This window comes from Heteronotia binoei, chromosome 9, assembly GCF_032191835.1.
Source record: "Heteronotia binoei isolate CCM8104 ecotype False Entrance Well chromosome 9, APGP_CSIRO_Hbin_v1, whole genome shotgun sequence".
Lineage (NCBI taxonomy): Eukaryota > Metazoa > Chordata > Lepidosauria > Squamata > Gekkonidae > Heteronotia > Heteronotia binoei.
In genome coordinates, this window is record NC_083231.1 from 91731352 (window position 1) to 91757644 (window position 26293).

At 42.6% G+C, this 26293-nt stretch overlaps 1 protein-coding gene across 1 annotated transcript in view; it reads right to left on the reverse strand.

Moving 5' to 3' along the window:
* BANK1 (B cell scaffold protein with ankyrin repeats 1) overlaps positions 1 to 26293 on the reverse strand; it is a 213299-nt gene that overhangs the window by 140438 nt on the left and 46568 nt on the right. Inside the window, exons 3-6 of the mRNA XM_060247386.1 lie at positions 22352 to 22479; positions 20472 to 20610; positions 15983 to 16125; positions 8399 to 8525 (exon numbers count right to left, since the gene is read on the reverse strand). Coding sequence (XP_060103369.1) covers positions 8399 to 8525; positions 15983 to 16125; positions 20472 to 20610; positions 22352 to 22479 — 537 coding nt within the window. The remainder of the gene's footprint in view (positions 1 to 8398; positions 8526 to 15982; positions 16126 to 20471; positions 20611 to 22351; positions 22480 to 26293) is intronic.

Consider the following 26293-nt stretch of genomic DNA (forward strand, 5'->3'; position numbering starts at 1 on the left):
CCAAGGTCTATCTAGCATAGTACTCTCTGCCTAGCATTAGCTAACCAGGTACTGTAAGTGGGGAAAGATGGAACCATCCTGAGAGAAGGCTGAAGATATTTTGATGCCTGAGGCAAACAAATCTCAATGGTGCTCTCTGTGGCAGCATTATATATATATAATTGACAACTTGCTCCCCTCAAATGTTACCTCAGTAACTGCCACCTGAGACAGGCCTCATTACCCTGTCTAATGTAATGCTGGGGACAAATATAAAGTGGTAGGTCTCTCCAAAGCCCTTTTTTATTTGTACCCAACATTTCTTGATCAGGCCATCGACAAGTTGTGATGGTTCCATATTTAGGTGTCATCATTAATCATCAAAATGTATGGGAAAGCAAGCACACATACAAGAAATTCATTATTATGGCTGAATATCTAGTGACCTTTACAGCTATGTGCAGAAGTGTTTAAAGATTCTCATGGTTGTCCATGCACAGCAAAAATGGCAAAATCTTTAGTATTTCATATAATAGTGATCATATTTGTTTAAACCAGCAAGTGAGATATAAAATGAATGAACTGACCTACAGTTTTTTGATAACACCATGTAATTTTAGCAATGCAGAAGCCATTTTGGAATATATATAATAAGGCTTGTGACAGACTGCACTTTTAAAGTTTAAGTTTATTGGACTTATAGAAGCTTAGAAGTGTTGTACAAACAGCTGAAGGGCTGTGAAGGGTAAATTCTTCACAGAGCCAGAGAGTAACAGGCTGTTCCAAGCACTCCAATTGGTTAGCATCAGTTCAGCAAATAAAGTCATGAGAGAGCTGCTTGCCAAGGAGAGATTCAGTCAGATTTCTGCCTTGACTGAGTTTGATTTCAGCCTTAGCCGAGAGCAGTTTTACACAGAGAACTGTGGTAAAGTTTGGGAAGTTAGTTGAAGACTCTCCCCTGGGCCAAAGAAAGCAGATAGATCTTCTAGAGAAGAGAGTCCTTATCCAGTCAAACAGGGAGTTAGCTTTGAAGAGTGCAGAAATCCCTAGTCTGGTGTGGTTAAAAACTGCCTTTAAAGACCTTAAGAGTTGGTTAAAAACTCAGGATGAGTACTGGTGTTTCAAGAGAAGGGGTTGGGTACTGAAAAGAATGCAGCAGCCTTCTGAAAACCAAAAGAGTCAGAATGCTCACAGAAAGTTTACTATGGTGTTTGGGAAAACATTGGAACAAAAGCCTTGCAACATCAAGATATAAATACTTCAAGAAACTCTAAATAGCCTGAAACAGACTAATTAAAGTCTGGGCATGTACTCAGTCATTTATCTCAGAAATTTCAACCCCTGATTTCTCTTGGCCTTTCCCCTCTATGTTAAATAAAATATTTTTGAATTTCAAAATGCCTCAAGTGCTATTTAAGTGGTTTAAGTTACAGGATGATCCTGACCCTTCCCTCAGGTTCCTGGGCTGAGTCAAGAGTCAAAATATTGTACTGAGATAGGGTGGGACAGCCAGAGTTCTTCAGCAAAGAAGAAAACATGACTCTGGTGACTCAGTCACAAGAGGGAAAGACAAATGGAGGGAAAATCGTGCCTCTAAGGGAGGGCAGAGGATGGGGCCATCATAGGAGTACATTGCTAATACTACTCCTAGGACAAACCCCCATTTAGGAACTGTAAATTACAGTCTGAATCATTTAAATCTGCTGTTGGCTTCTTCACAGCTTGAATTTATGCAGCCAGTATATTTGTAGCATCCCTTAACATGTTAGTGCATGGAAATGTATCTTCTTCAGAAAAATTACTTGCAAATGATAAAGGATGTGTAGTGGACACAAAAAGATACTAAACAGGCTTTTCTGATTATTGGCTCTATCCATTCTTCCCAATACAGAGAAAACTGCAAATGATTTTGGAAGTCTTGGGAAGTTGTATAGAATCCTGTTTTCCTTTTGTGAGTGGAAATATCTTGTTTCTCTTCCCTAATTCACATTTTAATAGTTGTTTTTGAAGGAGCAAACTATCTTCTCAGATTATGTATAGGCATGTGTGTATATTGCTTGTTGCAAGAAAAGCATGGTGGCTTCACTTGGAATGAACCAAATGGGCTTTGAGCCTTATAGGCTTTTGTGCTAAGGGAAACTTGGGCTCTGTATCATTTCCAGAAATATGCCCTTGCTCAGCAATAGATCACATACAGTGCATACAAAGAAGCCCCGGTTTAGTCTGCAAAAAACATTTCAGCAGTGGAGATGATTAGATTCAGTAGAAACAGTCTCATATATAGTATTCTAAAGATGTCCTTCATTTGCACTTGTCTATGTATTTCAAACTGAATTTAAATGAACATAAAGCACCTTTAAAAAGTCTGCCATGAAAACGTGATGTGACATTACCCCAGAGTTGGAAACGACTGGTGCTTGCACAGGGGACTACCTTTACTTTTTAAAAGCACCTTTAGAGCATCTTAATAGGATATTATCAAGGCCTTCTTTGTATAAACTCTTTAACTTATATTACACTCGGATGATCCAGGTTGGAGATTATATTGCTTTATCATCCACATCTATCTAAAAATTACCCCTTAACCTGTAAGCAATTTGATGAAGAAATATCACTTGAACTGCTATCTCAAACCCTTTTTTCTTTTCACAGAAGGAACCTTTGTAATCCTCCAGCAGGAAACATTTGCAATCCATACTGCTCCCCTAGCATCTGATTCTTGTGACAGTTCAGGAGCACCATGCATGTGCCCTCAAGCACATGCTCATCGACATCAGCTCCGATCATGCAAGGTTTCTATTGTGGCACAAAGGAACAATGGAAGAGGTGCCAGACTTTCAGTGCAGTCCTAAACACCTTTCTAAATCTTTTGAATTCAATGGTCTTGGAAGAGTGTAATTCTGCTAAGGATTGCATTGCCTGTATTTCCTCTCCAGAGCAATATCAAAGATTTTTTGGATCCTCTGCTAGGGTTGCCAGTCCACAGTTGGGGACAGGGGAATCCCTGGCATGGAGGCCCTCCCCCTGCTTCAGGGTTATCAGAAGAGGTGGGGTTTGAATGTCGGCTGGGCACTCCATTATACCCTCTGGAGACCAGTCTCCAGAGGGTATAACAAAGACTCAATCTGTGGATATCTGGGGCTCTGGGGGGCTGTTTTCTGAGGTAGAGGCACCAAAGTTTCAGTATCACATCTGGTGCAATCAAAATAAACACAGCAAGCACACAGTTTTGTGATCTCACTGGAGCAATTTACTCATGTTGCTGAATATAACCATCTGCTGTACTTCAACCAACTTCTTCAGACTAATAGGAAAACAAAAGAACAGCCTGGGGGTGGTGGAGGAGTTTTTCTCCAAACAAAACAGAGGGACTGAGAGTAACCTGGCTCTGTCTGCTCACCCACACATTCAGAAATACAAACAGCTGCAAGCCTTTTCTAAACCTGCTGAGGTTTGAAGGCTCATGGTGGCTGTTGGGGCAGGGCTTCCCTCAGCTGGCCAGTTGGCTGGTGTCTGGGAGGAGTCTGAAAAACCAGGGGATCCCCCACCTGGGCCTGGAGACTGGCAAGCCTATGGCCCTCAGTTTGCAAGATCTGAGCAAGGCTGTTTTTGTTGTTGTTATTAATTACATTTAATGAATCACCCTATCCTGGCTAGCGCCAGGCTCAGGACAATGTATAACAGTAAAAAATACATATATATAAAATCAATTACAGTAAAGAATTACAAACCCTGATGGCGTCTTTAAAGTGCTCTTAGCCAGTACATCATGTCAGGGGTGGGGGGATCCCCCAAGAGGGGGTGGAGAGGAAAAGGACATTTTGGAGAACATTAATTTATTGCCATAAGTCAGAAGTGACCCGAGAGCACTTAACACACACACAAGCCTAGCTGGATGCTATCAAAGCTTTGATACATCATATCAACCAAGTTATTTCCGCTTGTGGAAAGGCTTCTCTACCAACAGCTCAGGATTTCTCAGCTTTCAAACGCCTTTCCCTTAAAGGCCCGGTGAATGGCAAGGCTGCACTTATTCCAGAGATTGGCTTTATTTTCTTTATCAGTTCAGGCCCAAGACATGTATTTTACTTATTAAGTTGAATTGCACAGAGAAGTGCCTATTTTCTAGCTATTATCACTTATTGAATGGACAGCGTTTATTCCCCCCATCCTTGTTCTGAGCCCAGTGTAATTACAGATAATTACTACTCTTGACCTTCCAAACCTACAGCTTCTGTATCAGCAGAGAGAATCTGAATGCATGTGTGGCAATTATCTCAATAAACACAGTTCACTGCAGCAGGAGACTCTTGCCTGTTTCAGTCCTTTAGAAGCCAGATGCTAGAGATAAGCAATCAAAAAGAGTGGCTTAGAGATGAGCTTTCAGAGGCTCCAGTCCTCTTCCTACCCTCACCTGCTTCATTCCTTTGCATCTTGTGGAAATGGTTAATGGGCTCAGGAAAAAAATACGTTTAAGTCTTGACATGCATACCTGTCATTAGCTGCAGTATAGCAGAAATAAATTTACTACCATAAATCGTTCTCAAAATTCTCCACTGCTGATTCTGGGCCTGGCTTGTCAATATTCATCATTCAAAACCAGTGTTTGGCTTGCACTGATATTTAATCAAATTTAGACAGACTAACAAAACACCCGTCGTTATGGCAGGCAGAAGGAATGGCAAGAAAGAATTCCCTGGGGAGACCTGTATTCTAAAGGATCGTTTCTTTGTTTCTCTAAGCAGCCCCAATAGCCCAGCATAGCCCAAGCTCACCAAAGTTTGGGAGTTAAGCAGGGACGCCAGCCTCCAAGTGGGACCTGGGGATTCCCCCGAATTACAACTCGCCTTCCGACTAGAGAGATTTTTCCCCCCAGAGAAAATGGGGGAACTCTATGGCATTGTACCCCACTGAGGCTCTTGTACTCCCCAGGCTCCATCCCCAAGTCTCCAGGAGTTTCCCAATCTGGAGCTAGCAGCTCTATCCCCCTATTCCCCACGGGTAGCTGCCATTGACCTGGCAAACCTAGAACTAAGCAGGGTTGACTACAGTCAGCACTTGGATGAGAGACCAACAAGGAAGATGGGGGTTAGTATGTCGAAGTGGGCAATGGCAAACTACCTCTGCTCCTCTCTTGCCTAGAATGCCCCATGGATGGGGTTGCCATATGTCAGTTGTAACTTGATGGCTAGATCTTCTTATATTATTAACCTCATTTATACCCCACCTTCATACCTCAATGAGGTCCCAAAGAGGTTAATATTATTCTCTTCTCCTCCATTTTATCCTTACAATAATCTTGAGAGGTTAGGCTGAGAATGTGTGACTGGCCCAAGGTAGTGAAGCTGCCAGTTTCACCATAAACATATTCAACAGTCAGACTGACTGTATTGAAGGTGTCAATCAAATGTGATTTGTTCATACTGAACAAGCAAAAAAACTTCCTGAACTGATTTGTACTGGGACTTCACAAAACTGTACATATTAGGCCACACCTCTGATTTTACCATTGTTTCACATGGGGGGGGGGTTGTAGAAAAAGCCCGTCAGGAACTCATTTGCGTATTAGGATATTAGACACCCTAATGCCAAGCCAGCTGGAACTGTGTTCCTGTGCATTCCTGCTCAAAAAAAGGCTTGGTTATGGGTGTGTGTGTGTGGAAATATAAAGCCCACTCCTAGAGAGGAGGAGCACTGGATCCATGCCTTTTTGGTGGTCTCCCATCCAAACATTAACCAAGGCTGATCCGCTTAGGTTCCAAGATCAGAGAAGATCAGGCTACCGTTAAACAACAACTTTGAAAACTTATATATAAGAGTCGGGATTGACTGGTTTTTTAGGAGGGACTCCATGCTTTGAGACCTGCTTACTTTTGATAAGGCATTTAAATGGGTTTAAATAGTTGCTTTCTTTTATTATCTACGTAAAGTCAATTCATGCATTCTCAGATCCTTTTATTCTAGTCAATGTTAAAAATATAAATAGAGATGTTTTAATGAAAAGACAAAATGTGGGCAAGAATCTCTAGAAATATTTTCACCTGAGTACAATACCTATAATGGACCAAATGCTGTTGATGTATATCTCTTGCCAGGAGATAATGATCTCGTATAAGAAAGCTAACTAGATGCCATGGCAACCTTACCCCCCCATATCTCCCACTAGTGGCCAGGGGGACCTGGCTACTCTGAATGTCTTTATAGGTGTACATGTCCCTTTATGCATCTTGAGCCATAATCCCAATTTATTTAGGGCTTCAAAGATAATAAGTTCAGTGACTAATGGATTGGTGCAGTTTTTGTAAGGCTAGAAAGATATATCTAGGAGTGGAATTCTAGCAGGAGCTCCCCTGATGTAGCCAATCCTCCAAGAACTTAAAAGGCTCTTTTCTGTGAACTCTTGAAGGACTGGCTATGTCGGGGGAGGGGGGGAGGGGTGGCCTAATATGCAAAGGAGCTCTTGCTAGAATTCCAACCCTGGATATATAGGGTTGCCAAGTCCAATTCAAGAAATATCTGGGGACTTTGGGGTGGAGCCAGGAGACCTTGGGAACAGAGCCAGGAGCAAGGGTGTGACAAGTATAATTGAACTCCAAGGGAGTTCTGGCCATTACATTTAAAGGGACAGCACACCTTTTTAAATGCCTTCCTTCCATAGGAAATAACGAAGGATAGGGGCACCTTCTTTTGGGGCTCATAGAATTGGACCCCCTGGTCCAATTGTTTTGAAACTTGGGGGGTATTTTGGGGAGAGGCACTAGATGCTATACTGAAAATATGGTGCCTCTACCTCACAAAACAGCCCCCCCCAGAGCCTCTGATACCTCCAAATCAATTCTCCATTATACCCTATAAGAATTGATCTCCACATAGGGAATAATGAAGTGCCCAGCAGACATTTCCCTCCCTCCCTCCCTCCCCCCATTTCTGGTGACTCTGAAGTGAGGGATTGGCATCTCTACTCACCAGTTGCTGCCAACAGTAACACAGACACACCATCCCAAGAGGAAGCCTTTCCAATTGGAGACTGAAGCCTCCGGAGGTGAAAAGTCACATGGTGGCTGTGGGGGCGGGGCTTCTCCCCGCTGGCCAGTTGATTGGGGGAAGGAAGGAGCCTGGAAAAGTGGGAGAACCCCCGCTGGGACCTGGGGATTGACAAGCCTATGGATATATCACATCCCTGATTATTATGCTCCCCACTCTTGTCCTCATCTTTTGAAGCTCTGAGGCTATTAAAAAATTTCCAGTTCTTTCTGTCTTGTCTTTGCCTGCTTCTTCTTAAAACTCTTTTGGGCTTGCAAAGCTGCAAAGAAAATGCAGAATGGATTTTCCATTAAGGTCTCTGCACCCAGATAGACAGGTCTATCCAGGCCCAGAGACCTTAAAAGAAAATCCATTCCATATTTTCCTTGCAACTTTGTGTTGCAATGCATTTCAATGGAGTGGAGATCAAGCAGTTTCACTTTTGCACCATTTGTAGCCAATAGAAGCTCCTTGCAAAAAAGAAAAAAGAAAAGAAAGGTTGATTCTTTGAGCTAGTTTGTTTCTCCTGAATGGACCTGAGAACTGGTGCCTAGTGAGTAACCTGAGAATCCACAGCCAAAGGAGGATATTACACTGGAGAGCCATTGCGAGTCAGAGTAGATCCGGGGGGAGGGGGGGAGAAACTTGCAATGCCCATTGATTTCATGCTTTCCTAGACTCAGATAATGTTATATTTTAAGTTTCTGCTGTGATCCTTGTGCTTTTTCCTTGATGTTGTATTTTAAAAATTGTATTGCCAAATCCCACTATTCCCCTACCTTTCCATTTTAAACAAAATATCACAAGAGTTTTAAGCATGGTTGTGTTTAAAGTTAAACATATCTTTAATTGTGTTTATCTGTATCCTTTATAAAGTTTATATCTCTACTACCTGGCATTACATTTTATGACACGCATGGCTCACCCCCCCCCCCCCCAAAGTCCCATTTGTGTCAATTCTAGCCCTTGAAGCAAATGAGTTTGACACCCCTGGTCAAAGGCATAATGATGAGCACACTGTAGTAGTCCTATCTGTATGTATTTCAGGAACATCTTTGCCTGGTGGAATGACGTATCTGAAGAGGTGAGAAAGACTCCAATGTTTTTACTACTGTGTGGAATGTGTACAATGAAATTGTTCAAAAGGCTATTTTTGTGAAGGGGATAGGGCTGCAGTAATGTTTGTAAAATTCTAGGGCATTTGTTGCATTGTTCATTTTATACCCTTTTGTCTTTAAGATTATGTTGTTCTTAATTTTGCCATCTGGTTTCATTGTATTGCTAATTGTATATATTACATTGTCCTTATTACATTGCTTTTTAATTATGCAATCCACCTTGAGTTTTAGAGGAAAAGTACAAACAAACAAGTGCACCAAGAATGTACACCACACACCTGTCTGTTGATGATGACGACCCTTGTCTTCATTTGCAAGATCACTAAAATAATAAGAAATGGCAGGGCTTGTCAACAGGAACGTGAGAATCTTGTCAATCTTCTCGGCTGAAGAAAACTTGGAAGCCTTTAAAGGTAGGGGGAGAAGGACAGAAAGGAGTAAACTGAATTTAGAACCTGAGAACCAGTATGTTGAAATAGTTAGCACCAATGTTCCCTCTAAGCTGCAGAGTCTTGTGAGCAAAAATTCTACTTTGTGAGCTACTGGCATTAAAGTTGGGAGCTACTACAGAAATTATAGTGCTCTCAGGTCATACTTCCTGAGCTAAGACAAAAATGTTGAGCTGGAGGCTAAAAATCTGTGAACTAGCTCACACTAACTCAGCTTAGAGGGAACACTGGTTAGCACACTGGACTATGATCTGAGAGGAAAGGAAATTTCCTTTCTGGGGCAAGCACCAGTCGTTTCCGACTCTGGGGTTCAAATTCCCACTCTGCCATGGAAATTTGCTGGGTGACCTTGGGCTACTCATATATTTTCAGCCTATCCTGTAAGGATAAAAGGGAGGGGAGGAAAATAATGTAAGCTGCTTTGGATTCCTACTGGAGAGAAAAATGGGATATACCGGTAAATGAAATAAATAACCCAGGGGATAGTTTAAAAGAGCTTTTAAAATCATAAAATGCCCAAGGGAAAGGGCATCCCTTCCCTTATGTTCTCCTCCTCCAGTCAAATTCAGAGCACTCACAACTGGAGTAGAGTCCTATAGACAGAAGACATTCTGCATGCCTCCATGTCTTGCATTGGTGAACCCTGACATTACAATACTCATGTCAGTCAACTATAAACATAAGTAGTAAAGCCCTAAAAAAAGAGGCATCCAATCAGATTTTTCTGTCTTTCATCCAATTGTCACCTCTGGTCAAATTTGTTTCCCAAGTTTCTAACAGCCCACAAAACCCATTTCTAGAGATGACAGTGGGATAAGTTTCAAGAGAGCATCCAAGAGAGCATTCGTTATAACCTTCCATTTTCTCTAAATATAGTAACTGCTTTACTCGGCTTTCTCATCTCTTTCACCGCACTTTCTTTTATGACAACAGTCCATTTCTCATTTGCACTGACTTCATCCTCTAACACATTTATTGGCTGGACTACCCTTTTGCTGGCTCTTTCACAAGCATATTATTTCTTGGGTTTTAGTTTTAGAATGAATTTGGTGTGTGCTTTTAAAACCTGAACAGCATTTTATTAATGTTTAAACACACACAAAACTAAATAAGCATATTATTTAGCCAAGATCTAGAAGTAGTGCACAATGAAAAGTACCTAGTAACATTTGGACATGCATTTATTAATGAAGCAAAACAATGAAATCCTCATCCTTCTGCATAGGGACTAACAAAATATTCATACAAGAAAAGGGGGGATTTATTTTCATCACATTATATGTAATTGAGAAATACTGAAGAAATTCAACATTTGCAATCTGATTCTTTGTGTTTTCACCAATCTTCAACTATTACTGCCAGAACACTACAAGGAGTTACTTTAGTATGTTACTCTGTTCCCATTTTCTAGAAGTGCAGAATGGCCATTCTGATCTGGGCAGTGATGGAATAGGGGCCATATTTATGTAGGCAGATTCACCGTATTATAGGTCGTTTTCGCACTCACCTCCAGCCGGCGCGACCCCCCTCTTCACCGCGCAGGATCTGCGCGGATTTCGCACTAAATGCCGCGGAGCAGCCTTTTGCGCCGGAAACTCCCGTCGCAAAAGCCGCGCAAACGCCAAACTGCTTTTTGGCGATTTACGTTTGAGCGGCTTTTGCGACGGGAGTTTCCGGCGCAAAAGGCTGCTCCGTGGCATTTAGTGATCCTGCGCGGTGAAGAGGGGGGTCGCGCCGGCTGGAGGTGAGTGCGAAAACGACCATAGAGTACAACAGCAGAGCGAGACACATGAACCTCCTTGGGGAAGGAGTTTCAAAGTTTTATGCTGTTTACACACCACTGATTTGCAAATAGTTAGATGATGGAATTAGGTAGCAGACTGCACAACATTACTGTGTTTCTACAGATATTACTACAGAAACACTTGTATGTATGTAGTATCGAATGGGCAGAAGGATCCTCCCCCCAACCCCATTCCGAGGCGCACTTCATCATCCCCATAGAACTGGCTAGGAGAACATGTGCACTTGCCTGCTTCGGCTTGGTACTGTATAACTCTGTATAGAATTATACTTTAACTACATTAAAAACTGTCTGATGCCCTGACCTGGATAGCCCAGGCAAGCCCATTCTCATCAGATCTTGGAAGCTAAGCAGGGTCGATTCTGGCAAGTACCTGGATGGGAGACCTCTTTGGAATACCAGCTGCCAGGAGGATAGGGGCAGGCTTTATTCATAAGTACAAGAGAAGCCATGTTGGATCAGGCCAATGGCCCATCCAGTCCAACACTCTGTGTCACACAGTGGCCAAAAAAATTATATATCTATATATACACACACATATATATACACACTGTGGCTAATAGCCACTGATGGATCTCTGCTCCATATTTTTATCTAACCCCCTCTTGAAGCTGTCTATGCTTGTAGCCGCCACCACCTTCTGTGGCAGTGAATTCCACATGTTAATCACCCTTTGGGTGATTCAGCCACCTCTCTGAATATCCTCCAGGTCCCCAGTTAATGGTTAGTCATCAGAGTTCACCATGAACTTCATGTGATGCCATGACCCAAAAAATGCAAAAATAACAACCCACTCCCACAACCCTGTCTCTGTCTGATGGAGGGAGCTTTGACTCTCGAAAGCTTACACCCTGAAACTCTTGTTGGTCTCTATGGGCCTACTGGACTCAACTCTAACTATTAAAAACCTTGACACTCTTTCAAATTTTAGCAATCTCTTCAGTTCCAGACAACAACAGCCTCTCTCTTTTAATTCAAAGGTTTAAACTTGTTGATGCACATAGGATTATAATAGGTTTAGCTTGCAAGAGCAGCTGGGCAGCATCAGTCCAGTGGTCCATCTTGCCAGCTGTCTCCTCCTTCCAACGGTGGCCAGCCAGACGGTCCCAGAAGAGACGTGAATGCTAAAGCCTCCCCCTGTGGTTGCCCCTTCTCAGGACCAGAGTAAACCCTGCAAGCTCCATCTTGCTTCCGCTATGATGCCAGCTACTTTTAACGAAACAACAGTATCCTTAAAAATGCGTGTTTGGAAGGAATTTTCCAGTGCCCTTAGTCAACTGCTAATAATGCAATGCATCATTTTTTATTAATCCTTTTGTTATGAGCATAATGCCTTAGGCGGCAGACACGGTAGATTTGTCACAGGAAAATGAGACTGTCTGAATTACAAACACAGCTATTATTTTTGCTCTTGCTTTCCAATTACGATATAGACACGTCAAATGCACTCAGACTGGCCACTGTTGAACAAACGATATTTCAGGTCCTTTCCTTGCCTGCAATAGATTTTCTTTTCCTATTATATGGCCCCGACAGAAGCAGCCATTGCACTGCAGGCGATCTAGCCTATTGTGTTCAGATGTGGTTAAAAACCCTGAAATATACAAATGGGAAATCTGCAGGGCAATCTACAAACCTCTTAGAAAATCAAACTCCTGTCCATGATCCAGCCATGCACTGTAATCTTAATGCTTTCCATTGACTGCCTTAATTGATCCATTCAATTGAGGAATAGGTTAATCACAGATTTTAATTGTGGATTCCTGAACCTGTCAATGTCTGGCTGTGAATTGATTTTCAGCTGCCACAAGACTGGTAGAAGCAATCCACACTCCTATCCTTATTCATTTAGTGAGCATGACCCAAAGATCTGCCAGAATCTGAAAAAGCACATGGAGATCCACACACTCATAGTTTCTTAATTCTCAGTGACAGAAGCAGATAATTCATGGTTAGAATATCAAACTTGGAGTCTAGTTACAAGCTATTTTTTTTTCTAAGTCCTCCCTGGGTCCTCACAAATCACATGCATTTACAAATTCCCCAGTGGGACCTCCATTCCCACATTTGCAAAGCCTACTGGACTTTGGTGCACAAGAACAGAGTTTGTCTCCCCTCATGCCATCTTCCCTACCTGAAACAGACTTCAGGGAGTCATTTGCCTCACTGAAGGATCCACATGTACTGATGGTTTACACAAAGGTTTCCCCAATGGGGAAAATAGCATCCTATGGAGGCCATTTCATGTCAAGAAAATGGCATGCACAGGAAGGAGAGACATAAGCTCCTTTCCCTGGATGCCAGAATCCTGATCTCAGGAACCCAGAGTATGTGAGAACTGAGTTCCCAAGACAGAACTCTCAAGTACATATTTGATTCACGAATAGGGTTGCCAAATCTGACTCAAGAAACATCTGAGGTCTTTGTGGGGTGGAGCCAGGAGACTTTGGGGGTAAAGCCAGGAGCAAGGGTGTGGCAAGCACAACTGAACTCTGAAGACAGTTCTGGCCTTCAAATGTAAAGGGACCACACTCCTTTTAAATACCTTCCCTCCATTTGGAATAATGAAGAATAGGGGCACCTTCTTTTGGGGCTCATAGAACTGCCCCCCATCTTTTTGAAACTTGGGGGTATTTTGAGGAGAGTCACCAGATGCTATGCTGAAAATGTGGTGCTTCTACCTCAAAAAACAGCCCCTCCCAGAGCCCCAGATACTCACAGACCAATTTTTCATTATACCCTGTGGGAATCCATCTCCATAGGGAATACTTGAGTGCCCAGCAGACATTTCCTGCCCCCCTCCGCTTTCTGATGGCCCTGAAGTGGGGGGGAGGGCCTCCAAACTGGGGGATCCCCTGCCCCCACCTGGGGATTGGCAACCCTACTATCAGTCTTCACGGCAGACCTGGACTCTATTCAAAGACTGTGTGTTATGTAATTAATTAGGGCCTAAAGGTAAAGGTAGTCTCCTGTGCAAGCACCAGTCGTTTTTGACTCTGGGGTGACGTTGCTTTCACATTGTTTTCATGGCAGACTTTTTACAGGGTGGTTTGCCATTGCCTTCCAATCCCCAGTCATCTACACTTTCCCCCCAGCAAGCTGGGTACTCATTTTACCAACCTTTTCCCCCAGCAAGCTGGGTACTCATTTTACCAACCTCGGAAGGATGGAAGGTTGAGTCAACCTGGAGCCGGTTATCTGAACCAGCTTTCACTGGGATTGAACTCAGGTCGTGAGCAGAGGGCTCCAACTGCAGTACTGCAGCTTTATCACTCTGCGCCACGGGGCTCTTTTTAATTAGGGCCTAGGACAGGGGAAATCCAGGTTCAAATCCTTACTCTGCCATAAAGTTTACTGGATGATAACTTTGGGTCAGGAAAAATTCCAGGCGATTTGGGGATGGTGCTTGGGTAGAGCAGAGCTTGAGGAGGGGAGGGACCTCAGCCGGGTACAGTGCCATAGAGTCCTCCCTTCAAAGCAACCATTTGCTCCAGGGGAACTAAATTCTGTATCTTTGAGATCAGCTGTAATATCTCCAGTTCCACTTGAAGGTTGGCAACCCTACTGGACAACCTTGGGCCAGAAGCTTTCTCATCTGCATCATGCTGTTTATTTAGATGATTGACATGCCACTTCTTTATACAGACCTGCCCCATGAGGGTCATAGGGTTGAGAAAAATCACATAAAAGCAACAACCATCATCATATGGATAATCACCTATAACACAATCAAACTGCACAAATCAACAACGAGCAGCCTAAAATGATGCCCATAAACAACCCTCTGACTAAAAGCCAGTTTAAAAAGATGGAAAGCCTTGGAAAGAGGAATGTTTTGGCCTGGTGCCTAAAAGTCAGTGAGTTAAGTAGGTGCTGGGTGACCCTCAAGGGCTTGTAGCCAGGCCCAAAGTGAGCTGTCATCAAAAGCTGCCTCTGGATGCTACCTGCCTCTCCTCTACAAGCAGAGGCACAGAGAGAAGGGCTTGGAATGAGGATTTTAACTGATGAGCTTAATAATATGGGAGGAGGCCATTCTTCAGGTACCCCAGTTCAAGCCATGTAGGGCCTTAAAGAATTGTGCCTGGCAGTGCTGGATTAAACCCTGTGGAGGTCCCTACGCAGTCAAAATCTTGGGGGCCCCCTTGCAAATTAACTCAAGAGTCAGAGTGCCACTCCGCCACCTGTGCCCCCCACTGCAACCTGCAGGCACTTTCCCAAAAGCCTCTTTGACAAAGCTGTGGGGGAGAGGCAGGGAGAGCCAAACTTGGCAATGATGCCAGCAGCAGCCACACCAAGCAAGTTGGGCAAAGAGCGGCTCAGTTGCTGGCTGTGTGTGCAGGCTGAGAGGGCTGCAAGCTGGGAGAACATGGGGGGGGGGGGACCCGGGGCCCCTAAAGGTGTGGAGGCCCATAGGCCCGTGCCTACTTGGCCTAATTGTTAATCCGTTCCTTGTGCCTGGTTGCTGTGAGGATAAAATTTGGAGAGGCTGGGCAATATGTGGGAGAATACAAATCAAATAAATGAAGGCATTTCATGAGAATATGGCATGTCCCTTCCAAGCTCTGTTCTGCCTGTATTAGGGTTGCCAGCAGGGCTCTTTTTCTAGCAGGAGCTCCTCTGCATATTAGGCCATGCCCCCCTTAGGTAGCCAATCCTCCAAGAGCTTACAAGGCTTTAAGACTTTCCCATTCCCTAAGTAGATAAAAATACAACAGTGCAGTTCCCCTGAATACAGTCTTCATTTCTTCACCCCCCCTCTTTTTTTTTTGCCTACCCTGGGAGCTGCATTTCCACAAAATGAAAGTGAAATTTGTCAAACCTTCACAAGTCCACTTGTCAGGCTTTGGAAACATTCCCAAGCTTTTTTAAGGGACACACACATACACTCACAAAGCTGCCAAAATAAACAGAGTTTGCAAGTCCACACTTTTGTGATCTCACTGAGGCAATTTACTCATGGGAGTTACTGAATGTAAAATCTGCTGTATTTTAACCAGCTTCCTCAGACTTGAACAAGAAAGGAGAGCAGTCTAGAGGATGGAGTTTTCCTCCATCCCATTATTAGGTTCTAGCTAACCTTTTCCTATCCATTTTACTATAGAAACAACTTCCAAAGCGAATGCAAAACAGATGGATCCTGCTCTCTGCCTTCACAGCTTCACACACTCATGGCTCTGCTTGCTCGCCCCACACCCTGCTCTAAATAGGTCTCTGTGTACAAGCTAATTTCAGAAACATGTTTCCTTTTGGTTTTTTTCCTAGCATAGCTGTGACTAATATAAGTTGTATGAAATTACTGTTTATTATCCATTTCCTCACCTTTGAGGCAGGAAGAATGTGTTCTTTGTATACGGAAACCATCATGCACAGTTACGACTTTGGGCAGACAGCAATGAACAGGAGCTAAGCAACTGCGATTTATTGCACTTGCTGAGACGTTACATCTAGGAATGTCATCAACTGGTTTCCTTTTTGCAGCCTCCTATCGATCTATTCCTCATTATTATTCCATCGACCCAAAGAATGTACAACACAACGTACATTCTCTTATCTAATATTGGCACTTCTGCCCCCCCTTTTTTATTAACTTAATGCAGAGGTCAATTTACCTGACAAGCAAAGGCTACTGGATCCGCCACCTTCTGAAGCATACATTCAATCTCTTCTGCTGCTGTGTAATATTCAATCTGTGTTGTTGCTTTAATGACACCCTCACAGTAAACAATTACATTTACAATGCCGGCAGGAAAATCTGATAAAATAGAAATAAAAAAAGTAGAGAATAAAAGTTAGACAGACACCAGGGTTGCCAACCTCCAGTTGGAGCCTGGAGATCTCCCAAAATTACAACTGATCTCTAGAGTACACCAGAATTATCCTGCTCTCCTGAGATCAGTTCATGTGGAGAAAATGGCTGCTTTGGAGAATGGACTGTATGGCATTATACTCCACCGAGATTCATTCACTCCCTTGAGTCCATCCCCAAATCTCATATCAGATTATCCACAAATTATCATATCATTGGATTGTGCCTATTTGTGTTTCCTTCCTATATTAAAATGTGTACCAAATTAATATGAATAATATTTCCTTTCTAGTGTGTTGAGGGCGCGGCAGACACTGATTCAAGGCACACCCTCCTAAAGGTAAAGAATAGGGTTGCCAAGTCCAATTCAAGAAATATCTGGGGACTTTGGGGGTGGAGCCAGGAACAAGGGTGTGACAAGCATAATTGAACTCCAAGAGAGTTCTGGCCATCACATTTAAAGGGACAGCACACCTTTTTAAATGTCTTCCTTCCAAAGGAAATAATGGATAGGGGCACCTTCTTTCGGGGCTCATAGAATTGGACCTCCTGGTCCAATAGTTTTGAAACTTGGGGGGTACTTTGGGGAGAGGCACTAGATACTATCCTGAAAATTTGGTGCCTCTACCTCAAAAAACAGCTCCCCCAGAGCCCCCGAAACCTCCAGATCAATTCCCCATTATACCCTATGAGAATCGATCTCCACATAGGGAATAATGAAGTGCTCAGCAGACGTTTCCCCTCCCCCCCATTTCTGGTGACTCTGAAGCAGGGGGTTGGCCTCTCTACTCATGAGTTGCTGCCAGCTTCTTCACAGCAATACAGACACACCATCCCAAGAGGAAGCCTTTCAATCGGAGACTGAAGCCTCCGGAGGTGCAAAGGCACATGGTCCTTTGGTTGCGGGGCTTCCCCCCGCCGGCCAGCTGACTGGGGGCAGGAAGGAGTCAGGGAAAGCGGAAGAACCCCTGCTGGGACCTGGGGATTGGCAAGCCTAATAGGGAAGCTGTTTGGTGGGCACCCGACTCAGCAAGCAGGCCCTTTCAAGCACCGTCTGACTCACTGAATGACCACGCTGAGTTCTTTGAGGCGCTGCCTGGCTCACCATTACTTGGAAGGACTGGGTCCTTTAAGGAGCCTCTGCTTGTGGTTCAGCTGTTCAGCAATGACCTCTTGGGAGCAGGGAGGGTGAGGGTGACAATGTTCAGGAAACTGGCACCAGATTTGTAAGAAGGGAGGAGGAGCAAGAGACCCAAGGGAAGGTGCTGGCTTTGGTTCTAGAGTAAAGGAAGAGGAGGACCTAAGTGCCCCAGCCAGAACCTTCTTTGCCTGTGCGATCTGAGGGGCAAACAGGCTCTTCCATAGGGTCCATAATATAATCTGTTTGTGTACTATATGTGCACCTAATAGCTCTGCTTTTAACTAGCATCTCACCAGAGCAACACTTCTTCTTTTATTTGGAAAATCAGCCTTGGAAGCATGCACTGAATTGGAAATTCTGATTCTTTTAATATATTGGAAGTTGACAGTGGAGATTAGTTCAATGGTATACTTTCATGATGCTTAAACATGTACAGTCCCAGTCAAGCCTCATTTTGGGTAGGAGCTCACAGGAGCGAAGCTCCAGAACCTCTAAATTATATTGTGCTCTTTCTTTCTTACACCCCCCCAATACTTGCTTCTGTGCTCCATTGTTCAAACCCCCTATGAGAATTTTGCTGAGGTCTAAGATTTGACAAACTTTGTAATATTTCCCCCCACAAAAAATGGGAAAATAACCAAAACATACAAAGCAGACAGATGAAAATCTTCATCATGCCACTTTGGCCACATAGGAGAAAGTAATTTAAAAAGTATGATGGGAGAAAGGTTTTCTTATGACAATTCTAATACAAGAAGCATTTTAAAGTAGAGGCTGAGCTGCTATAATTTAGTACACATTCCGGTGATGGCAGGGGTGTGTGGCATATGCAAATGAGTTATGCAAATGAGTTGTGCTAATGAGCTCCAGCACCTCTTTTTTTCTACTAAATGACCCCTGGTACCAATCGATTACAGCAATATTCAATCAAGTTTCTTTTATTGTGTAGGAATTAAGCAGCAAACAAAACTGTGTTTTACCATCTGTCTTTTAAAATTGTATTTTTATTTCATCAACTATCTTTAATGAACGAAAATGTGATTGATTTTAATTATAAGCTATTCAAGAAGCACAAAATTCAAATGAAGGATACAAATACATAATTAAAAGAAATGTTTTTCTAACATAATAATCTGAAGATGGGCTATTAGACATTGCAAGTGGCTCATTCATTTGGTGCCCATCAAATGTTTTAAGATCTGCCAATGCGGGTTGAAGATCTATACCACTGAATAACTGTACTTATTGGATTGGTTTTAATGTTATTAAGTTTAATGTTTTAATGTTTTATATTGTTAAATCTAAAGGCTTTTATCTACTATTGTATGTTTTTATAAAATGTTGTTAGCCGCCCTGAGCCTGCCGAGGTGGGGAGGGCGGGATATAAATAAAAATTATTATTATTATTATTAAGATACTTTTCCTGGTGCCCACCAAATGTTTTAAGAAGATGGGCAGGGCCAGGTAGGCCTTTCCCCAGCCAGTTTGCAGTAGTGGTTAAGAGCAGCAGACTCTAATCTGGAGGACTGGGTTTGATGCCCCACTCTCCACATGCAGCTGCTGGGTGAACTTGGGTCAGTTACAAGTTCTCTCAGAGCTGTTCTCTCAAGAGCATAAGAACATAAGAGAAGCCATGTTGGATAAGACCAATGGCCCATTAAGTCCAACACTCTTTGTCACTAAGTGGCCAAAAAAAACAGGTGCCATCAGGAGGTCCATCAGTGGGACCTCCCACTATGCCCTTCCAAGCACCAAGAATACAGAGCATCAATGCTCCAGACAGAGAGTTCCAACAATATGCTGTGGTTAATAGCCACTGATGGACCTCTGCTCCATATGTTTATCCAATCCCCTCTTGAAGCTGGCTATGCTTGCAGCTGCCGCCACCTCTTGTGGCAATTCTCGAAAGAGCTCTCTCAGCCCCACCCTAACACACAGAGTGTCTGTGTTGTGGGGGGAAGAAGGGAAGGAGATTGTAAACCACACTGAGGCTCCGATTGAAGGGTGGGGTATAAATCCAATCTCCTGCTCCACCTCCACCACCATCACCTCCTCCTGGCCATTGGAAATTTGGTTGGCTGCACAGGTTTTTAAAAACAATGCTTTGGCAGCAGCTTCAACCACAGCACAATGATCTTCCCTGTGTGACTAGGGTTAGCTGCAGCAACCCTTCTGTGACTAGCTCGACCTCCTGTCACAGACATTTTATGACAGCCATTTTGTGTCTGGACCCTCTATGTGGTGCCAAAATTCTAAAGATGCTTTCAGGCTTTAAAAGGTTGTACTGGAATATACATAGGATCAAACATGACACCTTCTGTATGCAAAACATGTACCTCATCACTGAGTCAAAGCTCTCTGAAAATTAAAGGAATAAGAAAGTTTGGAGCTTGGTCTAAAGGGACTTCTTTGAGAATAATGACTGCTAGCAATTTGGCAACAGTAATTCACTAAATGTTACATGTAAATAGGAAAGATTGAATCCTGAACTAGAACATTTGTACTGGTAGCATTTTGAATCTCAAGTTTTCCTCATTATTTAGGAAGGAAAGAGTTAATGAAACCAAAGAAATTTACCAGATGCGAATCCCCCAAATGATGAAAAATAGTTGATGTTTTAGTATGAATAACCGCAAAATAAACAAACTGAATGAGGAAAGGCAGAATATCTATAGCGTCTCTTTGTAAAACAAGATAACATCCTGCTGAACTTTGTGCAGTAATAAGAGAATAAGAGCTGTGCACATTTTATAGCAGGAATTGATTGAGAATAGCAATCTGTGACTAATCAATGACATTTTAAAGACTGCCACCTGCCATTTTACCATACAACAACAACCCAATAAATCCAGTTTCATGTAAATCACAAGCTTTTATGCATACAAAATGATTCAGGCATGGTGGAATGCTACAAGGGGGTATTGAGCTATGACAGAAAGTAAAACCGTTTGCCATAAAGCAAGTAATGTCTATTTAAATATGTGAGAATCAGTACAGTGTCTTCTGGTTAATCTTGGATCTGGGACACCTGCATTCAAGTCTCCATTCTACCATGAAACTCACTGAGTGACCTTGGGCCAGTCACTTTCCCTCAACTTCTCCTACATCAAAGGAAAATAAAATCAGAAAGGACTTTAAGAAATTCTCTTACCTAATGTCTTCATAAACATGATGTTTTGATTCCAGAAGTTTGGCTGAGTCCTGATTCGTTGATTTTCTGTCATGAACTCAATCTCTACTGAGCCACTGGGGACTTCATCTCTCAGAAGAATGAATATTTCTTCAGGGTTCTATGAAGTTAGAATTATAGCCATTTAGATATTCAAACAAAATAATGACAAAATAAAATGCCAAAAAGGGTTCTAAGGTAAACTGAAGCTGCTTGACAAGTTATCAGGAGATTATTTTCATTCTGAGACCCAATCATGTAAAAGTGATAGCAGCACCGTCATCATGAGTGCAATCCTAAAAAGAGTTGCCCCATTCCAATAAACAGATTTAAATAGGTCAAGTCTGCTTAGGATTCCACTACAAGGGTAGCTAGATTCAAGTCCAGTAGCACTTTAGAACCCAACAGGACTTTTAGGGTATAATCTTTTGAGGGTAATATCTCTCTTTGTTGGCAACGGGACTATGAGAGCTTTGACTCTTGAAAGCTTATTAGTCTCTGAGGTAGAGTCCATTCAAGTTTACTCAAGGTATGAGCTTTTGTATGCAAGCACATTTCTTCAGATACTGAACTGAAAAAAATAGCTGAAGAAGTGTTCTTGCACATGAAAGTTCATACCTTGAATAAACTTTTGTTGGTCTTAAAGCTGCCACTGGACTCAAACTTTGTTCTACTGCTTCTGCCCAACATGGCTGCTCACCTGGTCTCTGAGGCATTGCTGGACTCAGATCTAGCTGTCCTATTACAATCCAGCACAGCTACCCTCTGACAATATAAGGGTGTGCCTGACAACATATATATTAAAAAGGTAAAGGTAGTCCCCTGTGCAAGCACCAGTTGTTTCCGACTCTGGGGTGGCATTGCTTTCACAATGTTTTCATGGCAGACTTTTTACAGGGTGGTTTGCCATTGCCTTCCCAAGTCATCTACACTTTCCCCCCAGCAAGCTGGGTACTGATTTTACCAGCCTCGGAAGGATGGAAGGCTGAGTCAAGCTCGAGCCGGCTACCTGAACCAGCTTTCGCTGGGATCGAATTCAGGTCATGAGCAGAAGGCTCCAACTGCAGTACTGCAGCTTTACCACAACATATAATAGGAGTAATAAGTTTGCTATAGAGGTGCATTTGATGGTCAGGACATGTAATGTTTTTCTACTGAAGGCAATCAAAAGTTTTTTCTCCCATTAGTCAGGAATGTGAGCGTATCTTCACCAGTCTAACAACTGCAGAGAAAAGAGCACAGAGCTGTAAGTTGTACAGACCATTTATCCCTGGTTTGCAGTGCAAAAAGGTGGCTACAAGATCTCAAGAACTAGATATAGTCTACCTTCACTCTTAGGGTTCACGACTCTTCAAAGAACATTTCTCAGACTTACATTTCCATCCTAAGCATAGTGCTACCCTTCTAAGCCCATTGACTTAAAAGGTTATAAATTTTAAAGAGCATAACTTTGCATAGGTTGGAACAGTTTGTACCTGATATAAATCCATGCATAATATAAATCCATTCAATACTTTCCTTTGAATTTCATATTATATATTTCCCTTGCTAGGTATGAAAAAGGCAGATGTTTCCAAATATTTTATTGGAAATTCTTTTACCCCACTTGTTCTTTGAAGCTTTTTACATACAATATGCAGAAATACCTAAATAACACTGAAATAATTTTAACATCAAAACTGCTCAATAAAATAAACCAGTCAGGATTTAAAAGCCAACTGCTCAATGGCAACCAAGTGATTTGTCTGTTAGTTTTTTGTTTGTACTCTCCCTTGGAACTGAAGAATGGAGAGGTCATTCAGAAGCAGGAACATAATATCATGTTTACTAACACTTCTAAAAAACAACTCCTTGAGTCTTACCTCACATGATATCCTTCTGGGTAGCACTAGGACTTCTGGCCTTTCCAATGTTTCAGGGATTGACTCAGTTACTGCACTGTCTTCTATCTTCAAAACATGTTCTAAATCCAATGGCAGTGTATCAAGATCTGCTCAAAACAAAGTTATATTTACTGATTAATAGCTCTTCTCCTAGCCCCAAACAAGCTAATCCTACATATTCTCTTTTACTCACCCAGCACATCATTATACTGTAGTGTAACCTAAAACTGGGACTGGGATGGAACATCTCTCTATGAAGAACGCAAAAGAGTTCGAGGGCTTCTAAAAGTTTTTTTAAAAGACAAATAATAGAGGAAATCACTGATGTTTATAAAATTATGATCAGTGTGGAGAGATGCTTTATTGTCTGCTATTTTGCTAGGCATTTTTATGGTATCAGTGTCCCCAAATTTCCAGGTACCTGATCTTTTCAGTATAATTCAGGACATTCAAATTAACATTTTAGAACTACAGTTCTCAGGCTTAAGCAACCCAGGAACCCCGACTATGGTGAGAAAAAAAATAATGGATCTCTCCAAAACTTCCCTTCCTCCTTCCAAAGCTCTTGCCACATGCCAGAGCAACACTTTTCAAAGAAGGTGCAGCAAGCCACATATGCCCCTGAGAAGCTTCTGTTCCATTGCATCTACAAAATAACACAATAAGACCTTTATCACATATATTGTGAATGCAGGGTTTTGAAAAAGCTTTTATTGTGTGTACATGGTCAGGTCTCAAAAGGCAGCTGATTCTATAGGGCTACAACTCAAAAGGGTCATGTTCCAGGTACTAATTAATGTCACCATCGGTTGGTGGAGTCTTTGCAACAGAGACGGCAAGAAACTTCCTTATTAGTTCATAATTTCTAGACAGAAGCCTGCTGTACAAAGGTGGGAAGAGGCCAGGCAAAACTTTAAGAGTTGCTCATAGAGATAGAAAAAGACCATCATCACATAACATCCGAATGTCTGAGATTCAGTTGAAAACCACCTTTGGCTATTATTGTCTATGGATATAGAAAAATCTTGCTCTCGCTCTCTTTTTCTTCGTATGTGAGCAAAGTGAAATCCTTTGCACAGGAAAAATAGACTTAAAATACTCAGGCTAGGTATCCCACTTGCTTCCTCTTATTCCTCAGCATCCATCGCCAGCAGGAGAAAAATGGGTGCTCCATTCTTAAGATTTGCCTCAGACTCTATGATTTAACCACTTGGGGTGCAGCCAGACGTACCATTAGTGGCAATCTCGCTGACGGATTAAATGTGTTCGTTCAGTCATCCACATCTGGCAATCGAGCGTATTCCAGTGTCATCCCGGCTTGCTACGCATCTATGGTGCATTAATTTGACAGCACATAAAGTCCGGTCCTTTTTCAAAAAAGCTGCACAAGATCGGCTTTTTCCTGTTTGGACAGCTCACGCGCGATACTGCCTCTCACTTAAAAAAAAAAAAAGCCCCAGCAGACATGTGCATTGCCAGATCATCCAGGAATCTGAGGTGACGCTTCTGCTTCTCCAATCAACACAGGGTCGGAGGGGGGTGGGAAACATTATCCCACTATTTAGAACAGGAAAAAGTCTCTTTTTTTCAATGTGGAGGATTTCTGGAAACTTCCCCCCCCCCTCTGAAGTAACGTTTGATTTCCCACCTCCAAACAGTTGGGCGCATGTTCAATGGACCCCCCCCCTCCCAGAAATCACCACCTGATCACGCATGCTCCAAGAAAAGAGCGTGATAGTATTGGATGTCTGAACGCTCAACAACAAAATGAGTCGCATTCTTGGATGCTCGTCTGAATGGCCCTGCATCGAATCAATATTCAGCTGTTCAAATTTGAGCGCTACGCACACACTTTTAATGTGAGGTGTGACCGCACCCATGGTGTAACATAGAGTTTTTGGTGAACCCCAACATCATGATATCACTTCCAGTTTTTCATTGAAGGTAGCATCACATGATGTCCTTGATCCCTCCCCAGTCCTGGTTAATTGCCTGCTGTGCATTGAAGGTTCAAGTGAAAACCAGTTGAATTTTATAGAGAGAAGTTATGATGACCGCATTAGAGCTGAATCTCCTTGGTGCTACTCAAGCAGTTAAAGTTCCTATGGTTGAGAAATTGGTTCCCAGCAACCAATCAGCAACATCTTCTGGCTGATTTTTCCCTTCCTCTGAGGTGGAGAGTCCCTGCCCCCATTCCTGGAAAATAAAGGGGTTCTGTTTTCCTGTTAGTCAACTGTGTTAGACAAACAGTTCACTGAGTGAACCATGGTAGTCCAGATCACTGGCTCTGTATGGTTCACTCTGATTATAGCAGCTCTCCAGGATCTCATGTGAGAAAGGCATTTCCCCAGTATTTCCTACCTAAGATCCTTTAACTCGAGATGCGCTGGATGGTTCTGTTCGAATACTTTTTTTGAGTACTTTTTTCAGGGCTTTTTTTGAGCAGGAATGCACAGGAAAGCAGTCCTGGCTGGTTTGGTTTTTAGCCTAATATGCAAATGAGTTCCTGCTGAGCTTTTTCTACAAAAAAAAAAAGCCCTGAGTACATTGGAAAAGTAACTTGCAAGACAGACTCCAGCTACTCCATGTACAGCTAGACAATCCATCAAACTGGCCTTGTCTCTGCTCACAAATGGTGATTAAAATATGAATTAAACTATGAGGTGCTCAAATATCCCTATAGGTCAGGGGTGGCCAAACTTACTTAATGCAAGAGCCACACAGAATAAACATCAGATGTTGGAGAGCCATAAGACATTAATGTCAGGGAGGGAGGGAGGGAGGAAGGGAAATAGATGGGGGAGGGAGAAGGAGGTAGAAAGAAAGCAACTTTAACTTTAAATGCATTCTCCAAGCTGCCGGCTGGCTTGGCTCAAAGTGATTTAATGAAACAAATGCCTTCTCCAAGTTGGCCAATTGGGCAGTGGGAGCTTCAAGAGTCACACAATATGTGTGTAAGAGCCACATATGGCTCTCAAGCCACAGTTTGGCCACCCCTGCTATAGGTGATGCTATTCTACCTGTGCTGCGCCGGCTACACTGGCTTCCAGTTGAGTATTGAGTTAGATTCAAGGTTTTGGTTATGAACTTTAAGGCCTTGAGCGGTCTGGGACCAATGTATCTACAGGATCACCTCCTGCACTATGTCCCTGGAAGAGCACTCCACTCCACTCCACTGGTTGAAATCTACTGGTGATTCCCCACCATAAAGAGGTTCAGCTGTCCTCAATGAGGCCAGGACCTTTTCAGTCCTGGCCCTGACTTGGTGGAATTCTCTGCCAGAAGACACCAGGGTCCTGTGGGATCTTTTACAATTAAGGGTGAGGAATGCTCCCAATGCTTAGATAGCAGAATAGTAGCATGCTATAGAGAATGTTCACTGTGCTGTAACTGTTTTTAAATTACCTGGTTTTATTGATTTTATGTATATTTTCATACATTGCTTAGAGCCTGGCATTGGCTGGGATAAGGCGATCCATAACAACAACAGCATTTTATATGCTTCCTGTTACACTTAAGCTGGCTGGTGTCTTTAGTAGTAAGAAGTTGTGACTTGTTTCAGCTGTACCTCAGCTTGGAATAGGGTGCCTACTACTACAAATGAAGTCTCTGAACTTTTATGAAATAAAAAAAATCACCTTACAGCCATTAGCTAGCATTTTGAAAGAAGCAAACTAAGAAAATGGGATAAAAATGGTGCAGAACAGAACAAAGACTGCAGTTACTGCTCTTGCAAGAGATAGATGAGTCACCAGAGTCATGCTGTAATCCGAAAAGTACTTTCTTCAGAATAAACCCCATTGAATAAATTGGGATTTCTGAATGGATCTGATTAAGATTGTTTTCATGGACAGTTATTCAATAACACACCTTTAAGGATGGTCAGAGATATACAATATAGCAAAAGCAAATTATAACACT